General features: G+C 41.3%; 1 protein-coding gene across 1 annotated transcript in view; it reads right to left on the reverse strand.

Annotated features, from left to right (window-relative positions):
• Window positions 1-25377, reverse strand: part of si:dkey-215k6.1 (transmembrane protein 132B) — a 211976-nt gene that overhangs the window by 128027 nt on the left and 58572 nt on the right. Inside the window, exons 2-3 of the mRNA XM_061818285.1 lie at window positions 6296-6711; window positions 4053-4621 (exon numbers count right to left, since the gene is read on the reverse strand). Coding sequence (XP_061674269.1) covers window positions 4053-4621; window positions 6296-6711 — 985 coding nt within the window. The remainder of the gene's footprint in view (window positions 1-4052; window positions 4622-6295; window positions 6712-25377) is intronic.

A 25377-nucleotide genomic window follows, 5' to 3' on the forward strand; every position in this document is an offset into this window, starting at 1 on the left:
AAAACCCACACAGACACGGTTAGAACATGCAATCGACACTTACAGCTCCTCCACAGTGGCACCTTTTTCTAACATTAACATTTAAAAAAAAAAACAGTTGGTACCAGGGTTGGACATTAAACAACATCACAGTATTTTTTGGAGTGCAAGTTACCAAACCAAAAGTTTCTGTTCAACCTTTCAGTTCGCGCCTTGAAAAGCGATAAAAGCAACAATTACCAGGTGTGTCTTTCACGGCCCTGCATGGCCAGCGTCAACACCGGCTGCGTGCTCCTCCATCTCCTCCGCAGTTTAGCATAATCACATCCACATCGTTGTGATGGAGCACACTTCGGCCTCATTAAGGGGAACACACACACACGCACACATGCACTCTCCGATCCACTTAAACCTTATTACATGTCTGACTGTGTTTCTCGCATGTCAGATTACCCACTTCTGGACCTGAAGCGAAGCCTAAGCGTAATACTGTGGTAACTGTGGAAAGAAAAAAAAAAAGCGCCACATTGAATGCATCAGCGGGAAAGCCACGCGATAAGCCAGACGAGGGTCTCCTGCGTTTAGATTATGTTAAGGAGTGTTATTTTTATCCACAAAGAAACTGAGGCAAAGAGGGAACCTGCCGAATAGCGCCGGCTAAGCTAAGGGTAGCATGTATGTTTATTTTTAACTCAAACATCAGTTAAAGGCCGAAAATGGATCTGAGATGAGAATGAGGGCAAAGTGCAGCCAAATAGAGACTGTGGTGTACCAATCAAGGATAGAAAATATGCGTTTATGTTTCATTCGTTGTAATTTAATATTATTATTATTATTAGTAGTAGTAGTAGTAGTAGTAGTAGTAGTAGTAGTAGTAGTAGTAATTATTGGGTTTTTTTTTTTTTGTTTTTATTTTACGTAGCTTGTTTTTTTTCCTGAATGTTCTGTATTTTTTTCAGTATTCTGTATTTTATTTCCTGTATTTTCTATCTTCATTCTTTGTGTGTTTTGGATATCATTTGTATTGTTTTTCTGTATCGTTTCCACATGTCTTTATTTTCCTTCCTATATTTTTTTGCAGTGTTTTCTCTATTTTGCAAGTTTTTTTAATATATTTTCTCCAGCAGGTTTTCCTGTATTTTCTGTTTTTGCTCCATTATTCTGTATTTTCAATATTTACCGTATTTATCTTTTACTTCCTAGACTCTTTTTTTATATATATTTGAAGTTAAACTATTTAAATTGTTTAGTTTGGCATCAACTGAGCGAGTAAATGTCCTTGAACCTCAAACTTTCTTTAGCCTAACCCATCAAAAAGTTCTAAAAATACACCGATTCCACTCAGATAATTATGTTCACCTCCAGGTCCTGGGACCATAACACACCATTTTGATGTAGAACCTCTAAAATTATAAGAGGGGGGGGGGGGGACTCCTGCATCAGCGTTGATTGTTATGTAAATGATCTTGGGTTCTTTGTTTGCACACGTATCATTTCACATGCCGAGAGCAGCCAATTCGACGAGGAGGCAGACATTAACCCACCGTCTGGATCGGATTATTTTCAACCGGCCAAGCGAGAATATACGTATTTGTTCTCTGGGATAATGGCTTCCAAAAAACATGGAGGTGACCTCTTGAAAGCACACCTAAGAACCACCATAGGGTACCCTTCACTCAAGGCCGTATTTCCCCAGCAAATTGCAGTCTTTCCCAAAATAAGTTTTCATAGATAAGAAGAATTGTGTCATCTGCATGCCAAGCCACTAATTGGTGGCATCGCTTTGATCACAAAAACTACACACTAACTTGAGCCACACTAACCTCAAGTCACCTTACTCTTCTTCTTCATCCATTGACATGTAGATCCATCCATCCATTATCCAAGATGCTTATTCTCACAAGGGTCACGGGAGAGTTGGAGCCTATCCCAGCCAGCTTCGGACAAAAGGCGGACTACACCCTGAACTGGTTGCCAGTCAGTCGCAGGGCAGATATCAACACCGTCACTAAGCGGGAATACATCCCACACTGCCCGCACAAAAGTCAGGCGTGTGTACTACGACACCATAAGTGACTCAATAGACATGTGTGTTGAAAATTTTACATTTTTATGTATTTGGGATCTTTATAGTATCTATTCTGCAGTTAACTAGTTTTTGTTTCAAATGTATTCTAAATGTAATGTTTCAATGTATAGTTTTTATATTTCCTGTATTTACTTCATATTTTCAAATTTTTTTACACAACCTGTTTGTAAGGTATTGTTTATATTGGTAATATTATTTTGTTCTGTAATTTCATTATTAGCTGTGTTTATTTTTACAGTATTTTCTATATTTGCTTATAGTTTTAAAGTTTTCAAGGATTTTAAATATTGGCGTACTAATTAATGTTAAATTCACATTATTTCTGCAGTTATTTTGTATGTGCAGGGTTATTTTTTTAACTTTTTTTCTCTATTTACTTTTTATATTATTTTATTGAATTTAAATTTCTTTAGCGTTGCTACCCCCAAACGGTCTGCATTCTTGCCGCTGCAACCCGTTCCTCTGTTTTGGCGATGCCGTTAGAGGTTGGAGTCTTTGGTCAGCTTGCTCAAGATGGAGCTTGACAAACTGATGCCAGTTGATTGTTCGACAAACCGAAAAGAAATGTGGTAAAACGAACCTCTTGGTGGAAGTGAATTGAGATGCGCTTTAAAATGTTTGCATTGTCCATCCTTATCATAAATGCTCCTCAGTCACCGTCTCCCTCGCCTACGTCTCATTTTCTGTTTTCCCTCTCTCCTGGCATGCGTCATGTATATTCATGAGCGTGTTATTTGCATTGCTGGCTCCTGAAAAGAGGCTGAGTACACAAAGGTGACAGCCATCAAGCTCGGGAGGCGGCAGCGGAGGCTTTGAGCGATGACAGAAAAAAGGTGGATGGGGAGTTGAGGAAAGAAGTCAAAACAATGAAAAAAAAAGAAGCCATCAGAGATGGAGGATTTGCATTTTCGCTTCAGAATGATGTGAATTTCTGCCTTGAAGGACTCTTGGAAATGGTTAAAATGACCATATATTTAATCACCTGTTTCAAACCAAATTGTAGCTTTCTGTATCTTTTAGTGACTTTTCTATGGGTCTATTCATGATAGACATGGCTAGTACATTTCATGTTGCTAAGTGAAATTTTTTTGGGGGGTCTAAATTTTTCAAACAATTTGAAGGACCCTTTAAAATGACAACTTCAAAAAGAAAATTGTGGACTTCCTGTGTTTGCCTTCTTGAGACTTGAGATGCGAAAGAGTAGTGGAGGCTAGAGTCAAGACAAGTATCTGTGAGCAACAGTATGGTTTCATGCTTAGAAAGAGCACCAGAGATGCATTACTTGCCTTGAGGATGCTCGTGGAAAAGTAGAAACAAGATCAAAAGGAGCTACATTGTGTCTTTGTACACATAGAGAAAGCCTACGACAGAGTACCAAGAGAGGAATTGGTGTGGCGGAGAAATATGTTAGAATAGTACAGGACATGTATGACGGGAGCAGCAGAGTGGTGAGGTGTGTCGTAGATGTGACAGAAGAATTTAAGCGGGAGGTGGGACTACATCAGGGATCAGCTCTGAGCCCCGTCCTGTTTGCTGTGGTCATGGATAGGCTGACAGAGGTAAGACTGGAATCCCCTTGGACCATAATGCTCGCAGATGACATTGTGATCTGCAGTGAAAGCAGAGATCAGGTGGAGGAATATTGAGAAAGATGGAGGCATGCACTGGAAAGGAGGGGGATGAAGATTTGCCTAAGTAAAATAGAATGAGGCTGCAGGGAGAAGAGATAGAGAGGGTGGACGACTTCAAATACTTGGGGTCAACAATCCAGAGCAATGGCGATCCCGAGACCAGCCAAAATGATCCTAAAACTGCTGTTTCAAAGCAAAATGAATCACTTCCTGTTTTTTTTTTTTACAGACATGACACAACTTTTTTTGGTGAAGTTCTTCATGATATACATGAATATCAAATTCTGTGTTATTAAGGGAAAATATCAAAATAAACTAAAAATAAATGGAGGTGCGAAGATTTGCAGTCCTACCTCAAGATGAATTGCTCAACTTGCGACATTGTCTTCATGTAGACAGTGAATGCCACCGTCTTGCCAAGGCGGACAGGGCTCGGGGGCACCAGGATATCTAAGTTGTGGTCTAGAGTCAGCATCTCCCCTTTGGGTGCCACTGGGCCCACGCTCATGGCCACCAAGCCAGCTTTCTGCATGTCCTGAAGTCCACCTTCTACCACGGGGTTCCATATGTTGATGCCTAGCCCACCAAGAGGGCCACTGTTCACGTTTGAACTTTTCCATGGCTCATTCACAATTGAAGGACACTCTAGTCCAGCTCCTTCTACTGGTATAATGGAGTAGTACACATCCAGGGAGGGCAGTGCCCCCTCGGCCGGTCGTCTTTTGGCCTGCAGGGGTGCAAACCAGGCAGGGGGAATTTCCAAGCGGACAACGCAGATGCCAGACGGTCCCACCAGTCGGCAGCCAGCCGAAGGAGCCGCCTCATTGGGGTCACGTACCGCCAAGGCTCGGACACACGGGAGAAGGTGCAGCGGAGGCGGATCAGACTCGTCCCATCGGCGGCCCACCAAATAAAAGAGAACCTGAGAGTCAAATGGAGGAACATAATAAAACAAATGGATCTCAAGCAATGCTGTAACATGATATGACAGTTGACAAAGATGATTCAAAATTTAGCATTTGGTATGTGTTTTGTTCATGTGTCTTAGTCTGGCACCAATCGGACAATGTTTGCATTTGATGGAACCTTGGAAATGGGCAATAAGACCCCAAAATGGAATTCAAACCAAAATGGCAGACTGGGTGTGTCATTTCTGGCATGGGACGTTGAAATTTTATCAGACAAAACCTCTCTTGACAATTTTGCCTCCAAAGAAACCATAGAAATGGCTAAAAAACAAAACAAAACTATTGTACGCTGACTTTAAAAAAGTCTAAAATATCCAATAAATTTTGTTCCACTTCACGATTGTGTCCCACTTGTTGTTGATTCTTGACAAAAAAAAAAAAATATATATATATATATATATATATATATATATATATATTTCTGTTTGAAGCCTGAAATGTGGCGAAAGGTTGAAAAGTTCAATACTTTCACAATTCAGTGTATAAAACTCCTGTTGCTACACAAAACGAGCTTTGGGAGTTGCATTTTCAAAAAGACTCAATAAGGGCTTCCCCTTTGAAAAGAAAATCCATCCATCCATTTTCTTCGCACAAGGGTCACGGGAGTGCTGGAGCCTATCCCAGCTGTCAACGGGCAGGAGGCGGGTTACACCTTGAACTGGTTGCCAGCCAATCGCAGGGCACTTTGAGACAAACAGACCAATTGTACTCACAATCACACCTAGGGGCAATTTAGAGTGTCCAATTAATGTTGCATGTTTTTGGAATGTGGGGGGAAACTGGAGTGCTCGGAGGAAACCCATGCAGGCACAGGAAGAACATGCAAACTCCACACAGGCTTGTCCAGGATTGAACCCGGGACCTCAGAACTGTGAGGCCAACGCTCTCCCAACTGATCCACCGTGCCACCCTGAAAAGACAATGGTGCTTAAAAACAAAATGTGTGACTTCATATTTCTTTTAAAGCATTGTGGGACTACTGTGATGTGGACCTATTATCTATCCATTTTCCTAAACACCCTATCCTCAGTAGGGTCACGGGATGCTGGAGCCTATACCAGCTGACTCCAGGCAAGAGGCGGGGTGCACCTTGAACTGATCATCAAGCAATCGCAGGGCAGAAAACAACCATTTGGACTCAGATTCACACTTACAGGCTTTTAGAGTCTTTAATAAACCTACCATGCTTGTTTTTGGAATGTGGGAGGAAACTGGAACCCCCGGAGAAAATCCATGCAGGTACGGGGAGAACATGTTAACTCCACATGGGGAGGCCACATTTGAACCCGATTCCTCAGAACTCTAAGGCAGATGCGCTAACTAATCGGTCACCATGTTGCCATGATATATATACCTACCAAATTTTATGTTGCCAAGTAAAACTGGCTTTAATTTGAAGGTCTCCAAAAACTAATCCTAGAATAACAGCTTCAAACCAAAATGGCTGGGTTACTATTTCTTTTAAGGCATGGTTTCTCAAAATATTTTTTGAGAGTCTATTCACGAGAGATATGTATACAAAATGTATGTATGTAAATGTATACCAAATTGGAAAATGCAACAGGCTCCAGAGGCTGAATAATTGAGTAGGAAAAGCCCTCAAAATATCTGTTCATGAAATGCAATACCTGTATCCAGGGCTGCGTGGACCCCACTTTGGGCACCACCACATGGCCCATGACCTTCCACTTGAGGGTCACGTGACTGGCAGTGGGCTGTAGACTGGGCGGGGGCCCCTGCAGTAACTCCACGGGAATCTGCTGCTCAGCACTCAAATTTCTGTAGCTGCATGCCACGGCAGGCAAGGTGTGTGGCACAGCCACACCTGACTCCAACTGGTGCAGGAAGAAATGCTCGGTGCGTGATGCCAGGCTTCCGTTGCGCATCGCGTCCTGGTTGCCGTCGCGCAGGAAGAAGGCAGAGTCGGCACCACTTAGTTGGCACTGCACTGGAAGGTAGGTGGGCAGGGAGGTGGCGAAGCGGGGCTGTGTCAAGTCTGGTGCCACCTGGCCAGGATTGGATGATCCGGCGTGACCACCGCATGCTGAAAAAAAAAAGAAAACAAGGTCAGAGATTTGGTTTGAACCAACAGCAAACACAAAACTCAAATACAATATCTCATCCCCACAATGCCAAATCTCGTCTCAATACTTTGCATACTGTAGCCACATAAAAACTGATCGGGAAAAAAGTCTCAAAAAGCAATGCCTAAAAAGACACAGGAAGTCTTTCAATTTGATTTGAAGCAGCCATTTTAGGATCATTTTGGCCATTTTCAGGGGTTGTTTGAATTGTTTGAAATCTCAGCCGACAAAGCTTGTTTCACTTAATAACATGAAATTTGGCAAAATGTCCACCATGAGTGGACCCACAAAAAGTTTCAAAAAGTATGCCTGATAATACACAGGGAAGCAGCCATTTTCGGTTCTGCGTGGGTCTTTTTCGATCATTGTCAAATTTTCCTACAAAAAAATCTTGTCCTAGAGATTTCGTAAAATTGCTGCCAAATGTTATTGTGTACAGCCTCCTAGATATATGAACAAATCCAAGTTGGAAAAGAAGTTACGTTTCAGTCTTTCTTTGTGGGCAGATTATGTTGAGGAGTCACCATAGAACACTAAGATCTAATAACGCCACAAGGTCAGATATTGACCAAATATTCCACAAAGCCAAATAAACTTCAGAAACATCAAACATCTTTTCACAGAGGCAGAAAGGAGAGGTGCATTAGCGTTAGCGCATTAGCCCTCAGCTTGAAATGGCATGCAAAATTAAAAAAAGGCTCATTGACAGTAAGACGACACATTAAGCCACTTTAATAAGCTCCACAGTCTCCGAATCAGGAAGAGATTTAATTTAAGTGTATTTAAATGAAAGACATAAAATCAAATGAGGAACCTAAGCCATGAAATGCACAAGTTTTTGTTTGTTGTTTGTTTTGCTGTTTGCTTTGAGCTATTTCCAGGGTTTGTAACTGAACAAATACTTCCCAAAAAAATTCACCTGATAACCACCAAATGTGTAGCGGGTATAAGACTCGGACGTGTCATGTTAAATCACAAAAGTTGTGAATTTTCTTTGTAGCTCATAGATAAAGAATGTTGGGAGTTTTATGACCTGGCAGGCTAAACTCAAAATTCAAATTAGTCAAGTCGACAAAGTCTTGACAAAACATTTCATTCAGCATGAAATTTGGTTGGAATTTCTGTGATGAGTAGACCCACAAAAAAGTCTCAGATTTTCGTGCCTGAAAACAGGTAGGAGGCAGGACAGGATCATTTTGTAGTCCTTACTAGAGTCTTTGAAATGTCAGCCCCCAAAGCCATTTTCACTTTGCAAAGTAAAATTTTGGCAGGTAATTTTTTTTTAACCATGAATAGACACTGAAAAAGGTCTCAAGAACCCCTGTATGACAAGACAAAGGTATCCATTTCATGTGTAATTTCCAGAGGTCCTACAAAGACTAACGCTTAGAGATTCAGCCCCTAAAACCTGATTGACTCAGCAACATGAATCATGATGTGACACAAAAAAGTTTCAAGACTAAACCCCAAAAAAGACACGGGAAGTCTGCCATTTTTCTTTGAAGCTGCCATTTTAGGGTTATGTCCTGATATCCTATGAGAAGAAACTCCTACCTGAAGGAGTTTAAAATTCACCCCATGTAGTCCATTCCTCTTAGCAACGTGACATTTGATATCATGAATTTAGATAGATTTCATCTAGCATGAATAGATAAACATTAAAAACTCTCAAGAAGCCATGGCTAAAAGTACGCAGGTCAACCATTTTTCTTTGAATCTGCCATTTTAGGGTAATGTAAAACCCCCCATTTGGCAAAACGAATTGGGTGGACTTACAGTGAAGAAAAGAAGTATTTGAACACCCTGCTATATTGCAAGTTCTCCCACTTAGAAATCATGGAACGGTCTGACATTTTCATTGTAAGTGCATGTCCACTGTGAGATAATCTAAAAAGAAAAATCCAGAAATCACAACGTATGATTTTTTTTTAACGATTTATTTGTGTGATACAGCTGCAAATAAGTATTTGAACACCTGTCTATCAGCTAGAATTCTGACCCTCAAAGACCTGTCAAGCCCCGTCTTAAGATTGCCAATGACCATTTGGATGATACAGAGGAGTCATCGGAGAAAGTTTTGTAGTCAGATGAGACCAAAATTGAACTTTTTTATCATAATTCCACTAACCGTGTTTGGAGGATGACAAATGATGAGTTCTATTCCAAGAACACCATCCCCTAGATTTTGGGGAATAACCTCTTTTCCCTCAGTCAGAGCATTGCAGATGGGTCGGAGATGCGTCTTTCAACATGGCAATGACCTAAAGCACACACCCAGGAAAACCAAGGAGTGGCTCCGTAAGAAGCATATCAAGGTGCTGGCGTAGCCTCGCCAGTCTCGAGACCTAAACCCAATAGAAAATGTTTGGAGGGAGCTGGAACTCCATGTTTCTCAGCGACAGCCCGGAAACCTGTCTGATGTAGAGAAGATCTGTGTGGAGGAGTGGGCCAAAATCCCTCCTGCAGTGTGTGCAAACCTGGTGAACATCTACGGTGAAACGTTTGACCTCTGTAATTGCAAACAAAGGCTACTGTAAAAAATATTAACAATGGTTTTCTCAGGTGTTCAAACACTTATTTGCAGGTGTATCACACAAATAAATTGTTAAAAAAAATCATACATTGTGATTTCTGGATATTTCATTTTAGATTATCTCTCTCACTGTGGACATCCACTTACGATGAAAATTTCAGACCCCTCCATGAGTTCCAACTGGGAGAACTGGCAATATAGCAGTGTGTTCAAATACTTATTTTCTTCATTGTAACTCCCATGGCTATACCCACAAAAAAGTGTCAATAGGTGTGTATGGAAAGATACAGGAAGTCCGCCATTTTTGTATGAACTATGTGAAGCTAACTTTGTCGTTTTGTCTACAGGGGTTAAACCATTCACCCATCCATTTTCCAAGCCCCTTATCCTCACAAGGATTATGGGAGTGCTGGAGGCAATCCTAGGTAACTTCAGGCGATGTGCAGACTATACTCTGAACTGGTCGCCAGTCGTACAAGCTACTTTCAACATTTTGGAATTAGCCTAGCTGAGAATGCCACATTTTTGCCCTTGTTTAGTTGGATGTCAGCAGGATCACATCAAAAAAATGCCTTGACTGACTCTGAAGAACCTTTCCATTGGTGTTGAGTGAAGAGCAAATACAAAAACCATAAAATTTTAATGCAGATCCGACACTCTGTAAAACTGTCACATTGTAATTTTTCATACTATAAATGCTACTCGTTGAATAATGCATGAATCCACACATATTTTGCGTCCTTTCGCCATGTCACAGCACGTTTCTGGGAATTGTTCAAATTTGGACACAAGCGCATCAGTTGTTTGCATCACATGGGGATCTAACTCTGATACGTGTTTTTTTTTTTTATCCTCAATTCCAAAAGGATTTACAGCGGCGTGCAGCCAAAATGACACACAGTGCTCCTGCACAATATATTCCCGTGCACTTTATTATCCAATTCCACCAGTATTTACGATACAATTCAGGGAGGTTGCAAGGGAGGATTACTGCGGCTTTTTTCTGGCCTATTTCTTATCAAAAGAAGACAAGGTGACAGCGTTCCGCCAGGAGAGCAACACTGGATCTTTTCTCGAGTACTATTATTAAAACAAACGTGTGTTACATGCTGTTGCAAAACATGGGGAAACTGTGGTCAATGAGTGGTTGATGATATTGGATTATTTCATGAAACACATTCTTTCTTTACGTATACTTGATGGTCAGGGAAGACCTGATTGGGCTGTTTGAGGTTCCACACATGAATAAACACACTTTGTCTCTCAAAAATCCATCTATTTTCTTATCCTCATGAGGGTTGCGTGAGTGCTGGAGCCAATACCTGCTATCTTCAGGCAGGAGGCAGGTTACACCCTGAACCAGTTGCCACTCAATCGCACCGACAGGGAATACACGGAGTCTGACAAGCGAGCCGAAGGCTGGCCGCGAGGTTTGGCGGCGGGCCGCGAGCCGAGCTTCGACATCCGTGGAGGCCGTTAGCCGAACTTCGGCGGCAGCGGAGGCCTTTAGCCTAGCTTTGCCATCCCACATTTGCTTTGCTTTGATTTATGAATAATTACTAAATAATGAATAAAGGGTGGCACGGTGACGCAGCTGTAGAACGTTGGCTTCACAGTTCTGAGGACCCGGGTTTAAATCCCGGGCCTGCCTGTGTGGAGTTTGCATGTTCTCCCTGTGCCTGCCTGGGTTTTCTCCCGGAACTCCGGTTTCTTCCCAACATGCCAAAAACATTCGACATTAATTGGGCACTCAAAATTGCCCCTAGGTGTGATTGTGAGCGTGACTGTTGTCTGTCTTCATGCGCCCTGCGATTGGCTGGCAACCCGTTCAGGGTGTACTGTACTCCCCTTCTTGCCCAACGATAGATGGGATAGGCTCCAGCACCTCCCATGACTCTTTTGAGGATAAGCAGAATAAAAGATGAATGAATGAATATATAGTGCACCTTAGCGCCAGAAAAAAGAAAAATCAACACCCATATCTGGAACAGACTTTGTCTCCACCGGTTTTGAGTGACAACTGGAAACTTTTTTGGGACACATTACATTACTTCTGATGTGCGATAAATCAGGGTCCGTTAAATCGAGGTTCCACTCCATAGAGTGTATATCCTATTTCATAATGTGCCTTTTTCATGAAACCTATAACTTTTTTGTGAGAAATGGTCCTTCTTTGTGTCACTCAAGATGACTTTACACTTAATGCCAGTGGCAAGTCTGTCATTAAGTTGTTGGAATACACAATACAAATTATAGTGCCGGGTTGATGTAGTCCTTTAGCATTCACACAATAGCAGACAGCAAAATAGAGTGTGTTACTTATGAGATATGAATGAATGTGTGTGAATACATCTTTAGCACCGTTGCGACTGTAAAAAGTCACGTGTAATGACTTTAATGTGGAGTTAGGATCAATTATAATTACTCACACAATTTTTATGAAGTCGTTTACGTCTTCACCGCAATGCACTTTCATCTGTACCATCATAAAAAGAAATGTATTTCAATGGGCCTCCACTTATGCTGTCAATAAGCATTCCCTTTACTCCGAATGCCTGAAATTTTAAATCATCAATAACTTTTCAAAACTATGACATTACTGGAACTGTAACTGTTTCCTGAAATTGAACAGAACGTAGCAGAAGGTTTATTCCAGGGCTTGTACACTTGTTTGTCAATTTTTCCAAATGGGCCCAGAATCATTATGTAATTTATTTAGCACGCCAAATTAATCCACGGTTAATATTTCCATTCACGTGTATTATCGGGAGTAAACGCTGTAGTAGCAGCGGCCCGTTCAACTCATACATGAACATATCAGCGAGTCATTGCTGGTGCTGTTCTGCTGCCAATGACAGCAGTTGATGTCAGCTTTAATGGCAGCCAATCACAGTGCCAGCTCGCACAAGCTGTGACTTCAGGTGTAGCGCCACCTACTGAGGTGACACCAATCTGCTCCTCCATGCTCTGAAAAGCATGATAATGTACAAAGGAATAAGTCAGTATTTATATGTGCCATCAAATGTCAACAATATTTGACATACACTAGTCTGTTTTTGTTTTTGAGTTTGCATTAGCTCAAACAGCGCTAATGCTTCCATCTGAGGATCACAGTGAAGCCAGTGTGTGCGTGTGTAAGTTTGCGGGTGTGTGTGTGTGTGTGTGTGTGTGAGAGAGAGAGAGACCTCTCATTCCCAGTATGGGAATATGACATATGCTTCATGAGATACCCACCGACAGACGCTCACATGCACACGCGTACACATGCACAGTTACACTCCCAATGTTTTGGTTTAAAGCAGACATTTTAGGATCATTTTGGATGGTTAGAGGGACTCTTCAGGACAGACTCCTCCTTTTACAATTGCTACCACATTTGCAACTGCAGATATTTTAATGATGGAAAGGTTGGAGTTTTTGTCATTCATGTGGGTAAAGCACAGTGCTGAAGTTTTACAAAACACGCTTCAAACTGAACCATAGGGATTGAATGTTTAACCTAGGTGCCAGTTTCACTTAGCATGAAATCTGGTAGCGATGGCCACCATGAGTTGACCCGCAAAAACTCCCAAGAAGCAATGACTGAGCATGTAGAAGCACACCATCATGGTTCGAAATGACAGTAACATTGTTTTGTTATTCTCCGGAAATCTTCCAAAGACAAACTCCACTCAGAAATTTTGGGGAAATCTGGACCACAGATCCAGTGTCACTTAAAATGTGGTAGATTTACCAAAAAGCTTCATGAAGTTAAAAAGTCAGCTTTTTTTGTTTTGAAATCTTCCATCTTGGGCTCATTTTTGGCCATTTTCATGGGTCTCTAAAAACTGAAAGTTTTTTAAATTAAGCCACTGAAGGAAGTTTTGCTTAGCAACATGAGCTCAGGGAGACATGTCAGTCATTAGCAGAGCCGCAAAACATGTCTCGAGATTCCATGACTCAAAATGTAGAGGAAGTTGGCCATTTCTATTTGTAATAGATGTTTTTAGGCTCTCAGGGGCGTTAAGGACAGACTAAACTGAGTTTTTGATACTTCAGGCCAGGAGTCCCTGTTTCATTGAGCATCATCAAATGTGGACAACGTGCCTATCTTGAGAATACACAACAAAGTCTCAATAGGTAATGCTTGAAAAGAAATAGGAAGTCAGTCAAAATTGACCATCCTTGGGTCATTTTGGCCGTTTCTAGAGCTCCTTCAAATTCAAAGTTGTCCTTGAAATTTTATATGATTGGTAGCAAAATTGAAACCACCTATCCTAGACGGACTCCTTCAATGTCATTTGTATTCAGCAATGCTAGATGTCATGAAAAAACCTCTGAAACCTCTTCTGGCTTGTTTCTCATCATACGTTTTCTCCCTGTCAATACTACTCAACTTTCTAGCCTGTGCACCTGCCTTGCGTATTCAAGTTGCTCTGAGGTATCACTGCCATATTATTATTATTTGTATGTGTGTGTGTGTGTCTGTTTTTGATAATGTGTCGGCCCAGACAGTGCCGCACTGTCCCACCCTCATTATATTTTCACACTCTGCTACACTGGCACATTGCGAGGGATTGCACACACACACACACACACACACACACGTGTGCACACATGTTGGTGTTTGTGTGTTGGTGGTTTGAATCCACCAGTGCAGAAATTTCTCTCATTTTTTTTCATTATTTTCGTGGGATTTTGAAGCAAGTTGCTGGTCACATTTTCCAAATTGTTCCTTCTTGGTGGTCTCGGTAAGGGAGAATGACACTCATCACTTCTACTTTACTTAACACGCACTCAACGGATAGAATATTAGCCAGACTGAATGCAGTAATCTCAGATAATCCCTTTTTGGGGGGCCGCACAGCTCGCAGGGTAACAAATTTGGGGAAATTTCAGTTCGCTGGACGTGGGAAGGATTAGCTACAATAACACTTTTAACTTACCCTTGGATTTTTCAGTTTTTCTTTCATTTTTTTTGTTTAGATTTTTTGAAACTTTTTTAAAATCTTTTTTTCTGGTGTTTCCACTAGTGGCACCAAAAGGAAAGTATAGGAAACCGGATGACTTTGGCTCTATCAAACATTTAGTTTGATGTTCATTAATTTCTTTTAATGTTTGTTTTAACTCACTTTACTTTTAACTTTTCTGTTTTATCTTTTGGTTAAATTTTGTTTTTTTTTCCATCTTTAAGTTTTCTCTGACCTTTTAAATGTTTTTTTCTTTGATTTTTTTTTTTCTTTCTAAAAAGGTCCTAGGTGAGGGTCCAGACAAAGGAAAGGTCAATAAACCCCTATGATGAGTAAAACTAATGAATTGGGGCTTCCCTTGCCCAGACACGGGTCACGCTCAAGGCCAAGCACCTGTTGGCCGGGCCTGCACCCATAGAGCTTGGCCAGGCACAGCCCGAAAGGGTAACATGGGTCCCATTTTCCATGGGCTCACCACCTGTGGAAGTGGCCATAGGGGTCGAGTGCAGTGTGAGCTGGGCAGTGGTCGAAGCCAGGGACCTTGGCGATCTGATCCCCGGCTACAGAAGTTGGCTCGAGGTACAGTATGTGGAATGTTACTTTTCCTGCAAGAATGGAGCCCGAGCTGGTGTGTGAGGAAGTTCTGACTAGTTATAGTTGGGCTCGATTCTACACATGGCTTGGGCTCTGGTACCAGTCCTCTTGCGAGGGGTTGGACTCTCTTACACTCTGGAGTTGTCCGCAGTGAGAGGCGCAGAGTCGGTGTGGGTATACTTATCCCCCCGGCTTAGCACCAATATATTGGGATTCAGCCCAGTGGACGAGAGGGTAGGCTCCCTCCACCTTCAGGTGGGGTGATTGGTCCTGACTGTTGTTTGTGCCTATGCATTAAACAGCAGTTCAGAGTACCCACCATTTTTGTTCTGATGGGAGATCTCAATGCTCACGTGGGCAATGACAGTGAGACCTGGAAGGGCTAGGTTGGGAAAGAACGGCCCCTTCGATCAGAATCCCAGCAAAGTTCTGTTATTGGACTTCTGTGTCCAGCACAGGTCCAATATCCACATGTCCACAACAAACACGATGTTCAAGCATAAGGGTTACCACTTGGCCACTTGGCACAGGGACACCCTAGGTCTCAGTTCGATGATCGACTTTGTGGTCATGTCATTAGACTTGGGACCACATGTCTTGGATACTCAGGTGAAGAGAGGGGCAGAGCAGTCAACTGATCACCATATGGTGTTGAAATGACTCCAAATGTGAGGGAAGTATAGGACAAAGTTTCTGTGAATAAATATTTTTTAAAACTTAAAAATGCTTGAAAGTTTCATTTTTTATTCAAACTTACCATGCCTGTGTGCTTCTTCATGGTGGCATTCTTGTTGTACAGTACTCATTATTGGTGATTGGGTTTCATGAGCCCCAAGGAATTAGTATGCTTCCTAGTTCCAAAGCCATTGCCAAAGGCCAATGACTTGCCAAAAAATATCTGAAGCAAAAATAACATCTTCCAGACCCCAAAGACTCATTTTGTATTCCTCAGAGTGAGACCGCTGTCATGTTATTCTCTCTGTCCTTGCATATCGCTTTATCCACAATAGAAAATAGAACATAACCATCATCACGTGGCGACCACACAATTTTCCCACATTCAACATGGCTGCTACAGAGGAACTGAATCTGGTCATAGTGTACAACAGTGACCTGCAAATACATCAGTCCCTTTCTCTGTCTGCATTTCGCCACAGCACAAGCAAATAACAGCCCACAATTCTGTAACAAGCAGAACTCACTAATGAACGACAGTTTCATTCACAAATGGAAACTATTTTTGGACACATTGTTCAGTCAGTTTTATCTGATATCTGTTACGTGGAAGTACGTTATATTGTGGTTCCACTGAACTCTGTCATAGTGTCAGGTGCCAACACCTTTGTCTTCTTCATAATTGATGTGACAAGCGACATTTCACTGCCTAATCTTTATCTTCCACTCAAAAGCTATGCTGATCTCAAATATAAAGCAATGCAAGAATGCCAGCTACAGTTAGTCATTACAGTGGTTAACCAACCTAAATTTCCCAGACTAGCCAGGAGATACCCTCTTCTGCCTAAACTTTGAAAAACATACTTGATGGATACAGTCGCCAATGGCGATAAACATTCAGACTCCAGCTGACGAATTAGTTAATTGTCCTGAAGGGATAGACAAAGTTTTCTGAATCTAAATCCAAGTATTGCAACCATCCTTACAATCCATTCAGAATGGCAGATGATTAGTTTAGACGTGCAAGATGGTGTCTGCTGTATTGGGCGTAGTTTGTCGGCATAAAAAGCAGGGGGGGGGGGAGCGAGAGGATGCCAACAGATGGCTGCTATTGATTGTTGACGTGCAGAGAAAAAAAATCAATGAATATAACATTCCTTCTGGTTTTACAGCCACTAGTATAATATTATTATTAGGGTGTATATATGTGTGTGTAAAAATTAGACGTACCTCTGAAAAGGCTTTTTTGTGTTTGCATGCAATCTAATTTAAAAAAAAAAAACAAACAAGCGTAAATATTTAACCAACACAGCATCGAGTATCACTTTGTGCTTCCTCTCGCCATCAGTTGCCTTTGTATGCATGTGCTTGTGTGTGTATGTGTGTGCATGCACGTGTGTGAGTGTGTGTATCCTAGGAAAATGGAACAGAATGGGCATTTGTGTGTGTCGCAGGGGGTGTGCGGAGAAGAATGGCAGATGGGCCTAGTCGTATCCGTACATCTGGCTGTGTTCCTGTCCAATTTTATGAGCACGCACACACATACACATACACATACACAAACACGTTAGCCATGCTTGCATTATCTATCTAATGAGAGCCATTTAACAACATGTTTATCAGTCTTTGATCTACATGAACTTCTATCCCGATGTTTGGTCGCGATACGATGCCAGATTCAAAAAAAGTGAGAAGCCTGAAATTTCATGTGTTGTTGTGAAAAAATGGGAATAAACTTGGGAAAAAAAACACCCCAAAAAGTAAGATTTTGACTGCAAATCTTATTTTACATGAATTCAAATGTATTTCCACATTTGGTTGTAATTCCTTGCAGGATTCATGAAATCTGGCAAGTTAAAGGTTTCACAGTTGTTGTTTGAAAAAAACAAAAATAACAAAATAAAAACAGTAAAAATACAATTTAGAATTAATAAAGTTGCATGTATTTACACAGTTGCTTGTGATCTCATGCCAGATTCATGAAAATTTGGAAGTCAACCCCAAAAAAAAATGGTTAAACACTAAATATATCATTTCAAATTGCATGTCGCATGAATTTGTTATATTTCCACAAATGGTTCTGATCTCGTGCCTGGTTCGGATAAACTTGCAAGTCTAATATTCCATAGGTGTTGTTGAGAAAAACAGAATAAACTGTTAAATAATTTAGAACCACATTTGCATGAATTTGTATTATTTCCTTGTTTGGTTGGAAATTCATAAAAATAGTTGGGGATAAATGCATTTTAAAAATAAAATATAAAACCAGATACCACATGAATTTTTACTTATTTCGACACTTGGTTAGTATATCATGCGGCATTCAGGAAAACTATAACGACTGAGATTAATTGGTGTTTGGGGGAGACAAGCAGGAACTTAAAAAGTATAATGCAAAATTATATGACTTCATAACTATATCCATGTTTGTTTGGGATCTATGCACCCTATGATTGGCTGGCAACCAGTTCAGGGTGCGCCTCCTGCCCGAAGATAGCTGGGATAGGCTCCAGAAGTTCCGTGACCCTTGTGAGGATAAGCGACTCAGATAATGGATGGACGGATGTTTGGGATCTCAAGCAGGAAAATTAACAGGTCGGAGTTTGATAGGTGTAAACCTGGCCAAACAAAATGATATAGCACATGAATTTGTTTATTTCCATATTTGGTTGGTATCTTTTGGCGGATTCAGGTAAAATGTGACGTCGAAGATTACTCAAAATGCCAAAATTCCTGTATTATTTTGGGAGTGGTGGGCCCAGACAACCCCTTTCGCTGGCTGCACACATGCATATTATTGACAACCGGATTTAACCCGCTCCCTCACCGAATTGCCGGATTCACATCAGCCAGGAAAATAGAATTCCAAATTCTATCTTACGTTTGTTCAGTTCGGATATTGTACCATACTCACGAAAACTTGGGAGTTTAATATTTCATTAATCTGTTCGGGGGGCAAAATACTAATAAATTATTTGTTCTAGTTTGTTCTGCTCCTGGTGATCAATACCAGGAAATTCACAAAAATTGCAAGTTGATTACTTTTCTCCAATTGGTCAACTGTATTTTATATTTGGTACTATTTTTGATGTTTGTTTGGGATTCTGTGCTGAATTTAAGAAAAAGTAAAGCATACATATTTTACTCAAATTGCTACATTTACTTTTTTTCAAATGTTTGGTCAGGATCTTGTGGCAGATTTAAAAAAAAACACAACTAAGTGAGTTGCAATGTTAGTTGAGAAAAAAAGTGAAATTTTTGATTCTGTTCAACTGTCATATTTTATGTTCATTTCTATATTGGAATGTATGGTTAGGATCTCCTGCCAGATTGAGAAAGAGGTTAATTGTAAAAGAAATGTGCATATATGTCCACCCTTTTTGGGGTAAAATGTAGTGAAAACATCACCTTAGCCAAGGAAAGAAAAGTTTGTGCTGCGCTGCAAATAAAAAGATCCATCACGGCCCAGTGTTCTTTGAAAGAATGAACTCCATTGATCACGCAGATGGCGTGCTGTCTGCAAAACTTCTAACCGCGGAGGAGGCAAAGGCGGCGGCAAAGGCGGCAACTCCGTTCCATGTGAGAGGAAGGGAAGAAAGATAATAGAGCGACGGAGAGAAGGATGGACTTTCTATTTCGGAGCCCGGCATTTATCAGTGGGTTTATTTTGGCCGTCTCCCGTCTCCTTTGCCCTCCTCTTCCTCTTTTTACCCTTTCACTCACGTAAAAGATGACAAAACGCCAAAGAGGAATCTAAATGTTAGCCCGTGGAAATGGCTGCCAGGCTTCTCTGGTTTAAAAGGCATGAATAATAAAGACCTCACAATAATGGCTAAAACTTGAGTGTACACAGGAAGTAGATGAAATGATTTCAGAGATTTGTTTCTCAATACACTTTACATGTTTAAAGAGTGACTGTCATGAAATGGATGATTTTTAGTATGTTATTAATGAAAAACCCACAGCCAATATGATCCCATGTGTTTTTTCACCACAAAACATGAATTTGACATACACGCCTTTTTGTAACTCCCGCCATGAAAATTTTTGGGTTGTGGTTAAAGCTTTGAGTCCTGCATGAGTTGCCACTCCTGGACTAGAGAAGAACTTGGGCGCAGGATTTGAGACATGAGGACAGTGGGTGTTAGAGAGGAAGATGGACGAGATAGGCTTTAATGAAAAAAGATGACACGCTGTTGCGACCCCTAACGGGACAAGCCGAAAGGAAAAGAATAAGAAGAAGAAGTTTTGCTCAATGTTATGTTTTGTTTCCTTGTCCCACATTCATGTCTCGTCCGCTCGTTTGATTTCTGTCTCAGCAGCCCTGCTCCTTGTGTCAACCAATCAGCTCCCTCCTGCTACTTGTGTCTTGTCCAAGTGTGCCTCATAGTTCCATCAGTTTGCTTGTATTTAGTTCCCAGATCCCTCCCTCATGAAAGGGTGCATAGAACAGGATCTAAATTTATACGTTCCAAGAAATTTAGAATGTGTACATGCAAAAATAATTAATATTCATCAAATGTGTGCACCTGTCGCGCACATGGCAGTAAATACTGTGTTGATTAAGTGCATCTGTTCTTAACTGCCACGGTCCTCATTTGCATTAGGAAGCCTCCAATTGACCATCTAAGAGACCAATATTCCCTAAAATAATTAGGATTGACAACCCTCTTCAAAAAAAATATCTATATTTAAGCAAGTCTGACAATGATTGTGGAACATATCAGAGAAATGGAAATATATCATACAATACCGTTTGGAGCAATTAATGCAGCTGTTACGAACACGAGAAGGAGAAAAAAAAGAGAGACTGTGTGAAAATGTAACCGCTGCTGTTAATTTCATTGGTCAGAGAAAAGAGCCAGCTCGAAAAGAAAAATAAATGGTTCGACATCCATCATTAACACCCCAAAACGTCTGAGGCCTCACAGATAAAAATCATCATTAATTAACTTGGGGGATGTGCAATTATGGTTACCTGTAATGCAACGCAATGCATTATTTGGGTACATATCATTACACTGCAGTATCCATCCTCAACTACAGCTACAACTCCCGAAGAGGCACGCATGGATCCATGGGGCTATTTTGTAGAATGAATGAATGAATGAATGAATTGGGCATTCCCTGAGTCCAAGCGATTTGGCTGCCCAATGATTTGTGCATTAATTAAATGAAATCCTTTCCTATTCATGTAGCTGAATTCGTTGTGTGATGGTGCTTAATTGAAATGTGCAAGGGCGCAATCTATGGCTGCAACAAAGATTAGCTGCACAGAAAGTGCAATAAATCAGGCCAACAGAGTCTCAGGCTCAATAAACACGGAAGAACGGATCAAGAAAAAAATCTCTGAAGGTGAGAAGAGTGGGTCAAGCATAGTATCACCTGGCTGGCTGTGAATCACATGGGTGTGAGAGGAAAAAATTGGGTTGGGTGGAGGGACTTTTATTTACATTTGGCTTGTGTGTGATGTCTGTATGGCAACTGAACGTAAATTGCAGCCAGGGAAATAATTGAACATTAGTATTAATGGCTTTGTATCCATCGCAAAATCCCGCATGTTGTATGTCTCCAAATCAGCTAAAAATGTCCTAGTGACCAAAATTCTAAAGTGACGAAAGGAGATACAGTCGATGTGCATTCAGACAGCTTTGGTGACCCTGTTACCCTCTTAGTGTGTTCTATGTTAAAATTCACTCATGGTTTTGTGTGTACCCATTGTCAGAACTACTGAGTATAGACTGACACATGTGAAAAATAATTAGTTTAAGAATGAACTTTTCAAAAAAAAAAAAAAAATATATATATATATATATATATATATATACACTCCGGTTTCCTCCCACATCCCAAAAACATGCAACATTAATTGGACACTCTAAAATCCCCCTAGGTGTGGTTGTGAATGTGGTTGTTTGTTTCGACGTGCCCTGTGATTGGCTGGCAAGCAGTTCAGGGTCTACCCGCCTCCTGCCCGTTGACAGTTGGGATAGGCTCCAGCACCCCCCAACAACCTTTGTGAGGATAAGCGCTAAGAAGATGTGTATATATATATATGTAGGTGGCTTTGGTAAATGAGCTTTCACTTGTTTAGCACATTTCTACCTTCAAGGTACTGTAAGCTGTTTTTGTTATTCAGTCACTGATGACGCAGCATCGGGGGCAATTTGGGGTTCAGTATCTTGCTCAAGGACACTCTGACATTGTCTACAGGGCCGAGGGACGAGGTTTCGGGCGAGGAGATGACCACACTACCACCTGAGCCATGCCACCCTCATGTGTGGGGGTGAGATGCGACATGTCAACATTTAGAATTCAGCGCAAGTGTCCAACCCAAGTCGTTTATGTTTATCTACCTACTGTGGGAGCCGGCCCGTACACACTACATTTGTTGATTGATGCGCCTGTCACTGGGTCAGTGCAGTCACATTTCCCCAGACGCGGTCCGGCTACCTCCCACCACACACACATGCACACACACACACACACACACACACACACACACACTCTCTCCCTGCTTTTCATTGTGCCCCGGGAGCACCTTTCCATGGGTGCGCTTTAATGTAGGTGCGGGGGGTGCGAGGTGTCATCACTCATCACGCGAGCCATCACTTAAGTGTCATGTTGGCGACTCGCTCGACATCCGACAGCGAGATGGAACGCAGCTGAAGGGCGAGAACACAAGTGTCGTCCAAGAGTCAGCTTCCCAGAAAATTCCCCTGAGATTGGAGTCAAATCACACTTTTATCAAACTCACATTCAGTTTATGCACAATATCGCTCCGATTTTGTTTTAATCACCCAAGTGATTAAACCAACCTTGGATAATACACTGTCAATAGCCATATCTAAATAAGAGATGTTCACTTCGGTTTTTCGCATTGAGTTTTTAGGAATTGTCTGCTCTGTTCATATTTTTCACAAGAGTGACGAGACTTTGTTTTAATAAATCAAGTGGCCACAACTTATGACTCTCAACATACATGGCGTTCTAAACGAGAAACAAAGACGAAATAATAATGTTCTCCAACCTGAACTTTTGTCTATGCTTCAATTTGTTCACGGGATTGTCATTACTTTGTTTTAATAAACCAAATGTTGGATCAAAAAACATCAAAGACAAGTGTAAATGAATAGCGAAAAGCTCAACAAGATTTTCTTTGTTTTATCAACCCAATTGCTGATGATTTTGGGCAGTGTATTGTAAAAATGTCCTCTATGGGTCAGTAATTATTGTATGTTTTCGTTTGTTGTCTTTATTTTATTCCAAGACAGATGTTACTTTACTTTAACAAACCACGGGCCGACAACCTTGTACTGTGTGTTTGTAATGTCAACATACACTTCTGAAAGAGCAGTGACAAATTAAATTGTAATTTTGTGGTTTTGGTCGTTTTGTTCATTTCCTGCAATTGCCATTACTTTGCTATAATAAACCAAATGCAGATAACATTGAGTAATGTGCTGTCAACATTTGTGTATCCTAAGTAATGTCCATCCATTTTCTTAGCCACTTATCATCACAAGGGTCGCTGTAGTGCTGGAGCCTATTCCAGCTGTCAACGGGCAGGAGGCGGGGTACACCCTGAACTGGTTCCCAGTCAATCACAGGGCACATGGAGACAAACAGCCGCACTCACAATCACAATTAGGGGCAATTTAGAGTGTCGAATTAATGTTGCATGTTTTTGGGATGTGGGAGGGAACCAGAGTGCCCGGAGAAACCCCACGCAGGCACGGGGAGAACATGCAAACGCCACAGAGGGAGGGCTGGGATTGAACCCGGGACCTTAGAACTGAAAAGCCAAAACCTTCCAGAGAATTCACCGTGCTGTCCGAAGTAACATGAAAACCAAATGTAAGACATTCATTACTTTATTTTAACACACGTTAAGAGCCTTAGGTAATGTACGATCAAAAAAATTAATTGTCAGCTCTGTTAATTTTCTCCACCAGATGGTCATGACTTTATTTTAATATATCAACTGCCGACAATCTTCCTTTATCTCAAGTGTCAACAACTGACCTAAAATGACTTACCTTCAAACCAAAATGTCAGGCTTCCCGTGTCTTTTCAGGCATGCCTTCTTGAGCCCTTTTTGTGGGTCTACACATGACAGACAGGCTCACCAAATGTCATGTTGCCACGTTAGACATGCTTCGGGGGTTAAATTTGGGAAACGTGCTCACTGAGACGTTTTGGAGTCTTTTTGCTCGGGGGAATGTGTAATAAATCAGGCCAACAGAGTCTCAGGCTCAATAAACACGGAAGCCGACGCAATGGATCAAGAAAAGAACCTCTTAAGGTGAGTAGAGGAGGTCAAGCCTAGTATCACCTGGCTGGCTGTGAATCACATGGGATTGAGAGGGAAAAAAATGGGGGGGGGGGACACAAACAGTTCATCTCCGCTAGAGAACCAACTTGTAAAGGTTGTTTGTAAAAAAAAAAAAAAAAAAAAGGCGGTGGGGTAGCTGAAGGACTTGCAGTCTGGACCAACTTAATGAACCAACAGAAAGCAAGGCAGGCAGAGGAGGAAGTGGTGGTGACCACTCGCGCATTCGCGACCACCAAAGAACAGATTCGGCTGTATTATCGCCAGCATTATGCAAAGTAAGACTAATTCCTCCCTTATTTTACTACAACCTAATCTACTCAGTTAATGTTCTCTAGGTAATTAGTAGAATCTCATTTGCATAGCTGTTAGCGGAAGGAACTCAATGATAAAAGGATGAAAAACAAATGTTTAGTCATTTATCGTAGGACACAAATCTCTTTTTTTTTCTCTCAAGCACCAATAGGAAAGAGTAAAAATGGGCCAAAAATCGTCAGTTCAAAGCAAGCAGACTTTTCGTATGTCATTTTGGGACATGACTTTTTTGCGCGGGGATTGTACCAGTAAATTACATTTTAAGTTAAACTGTTAAGTGTTGTTAAGTCAAACTGGCTTCAGGAGGCCGATTGCTTTGAAGCAAAATATCAGATTTATTGTGTGTAAGTAAGCACATTTCTGTTCCAGTCCTATCCTGCCGGTGCTGATATTGCCCGTCTGGCACAAATAAAACATCACCTTACCGTCTGCTTAGCAACACACGTCCGTTTGATTGGCATTTCATACCATTCTGCTCCACTTTTGTATTACTGGCGACAATAGCGTACATTAAACGCACCCCATTGAGGCACATGCAGCACTTGAAACATCATCTACTTAACAGAACATGTCCATTAGAATGATAAATCATGGCGTCCATTAGCAGGTCAGTCGCAGTAAACAGCACGGATGTCGCTTGAAAAATCATATTTTCATCTTTCTTACGAAACAAGTCAGTTTGCTTTGATTGATTACCAAAACCATCCAGCAGCAGGCGATACTGTTTCACTCCTCTCCCGCAGGTAGCAGTAATGTGCGGCCCATAGCCTGTCTAAGTGGGTACATCACTTAAGATGTCAGCTTAGCGTCTGCTTAGGAAAACACGTCCATTTGATTGACAAATCATGGCATGGAAGGCAATACTGTTCCATTACAGTCTTGCAGGTAGCGATAACTCAGATTAAATGCAGCCCGTCGGAGCAGGTATGTCATTTAAAATGTCATCTTAGCTAAACATGTCCATTTGAGTTGTTTGACTGACAAATCACGACATAGCAGGTGATACTAGACCATTCCAGTTCTGTAGTTGGTGGTAAGATGCATTATAGGCAGCCCAGCTTCCCAGGTACATCACTGAAATTGTCATCTCGGTGTCTGCTTATCAAAACAATGTGATTGACAAATCATGATGTGGCAGGCAATAGTGTCACGTTGCACTCTTGCAGGTAGAATTAAACCGGATTAAACACAACCCATCTAAGCGTGTAAATTATTTATACTAAATTGC

This window comes from Syngnathoides biaculeatus, chromosome 4, assembly GCF_019802595.1.
Source record: "Syngnathoides biaculeatus isolate LvHL_M chromosome 4, ASM1980259v1, whole genome shotgun sequence".
Lineage (NCBI taxonomy): Eukaryota > Metazoa > Chordata > Actinopteri > Syngnathiformes > Syngnathidae > Syngnathoides > Syngnathoides biaculeatus.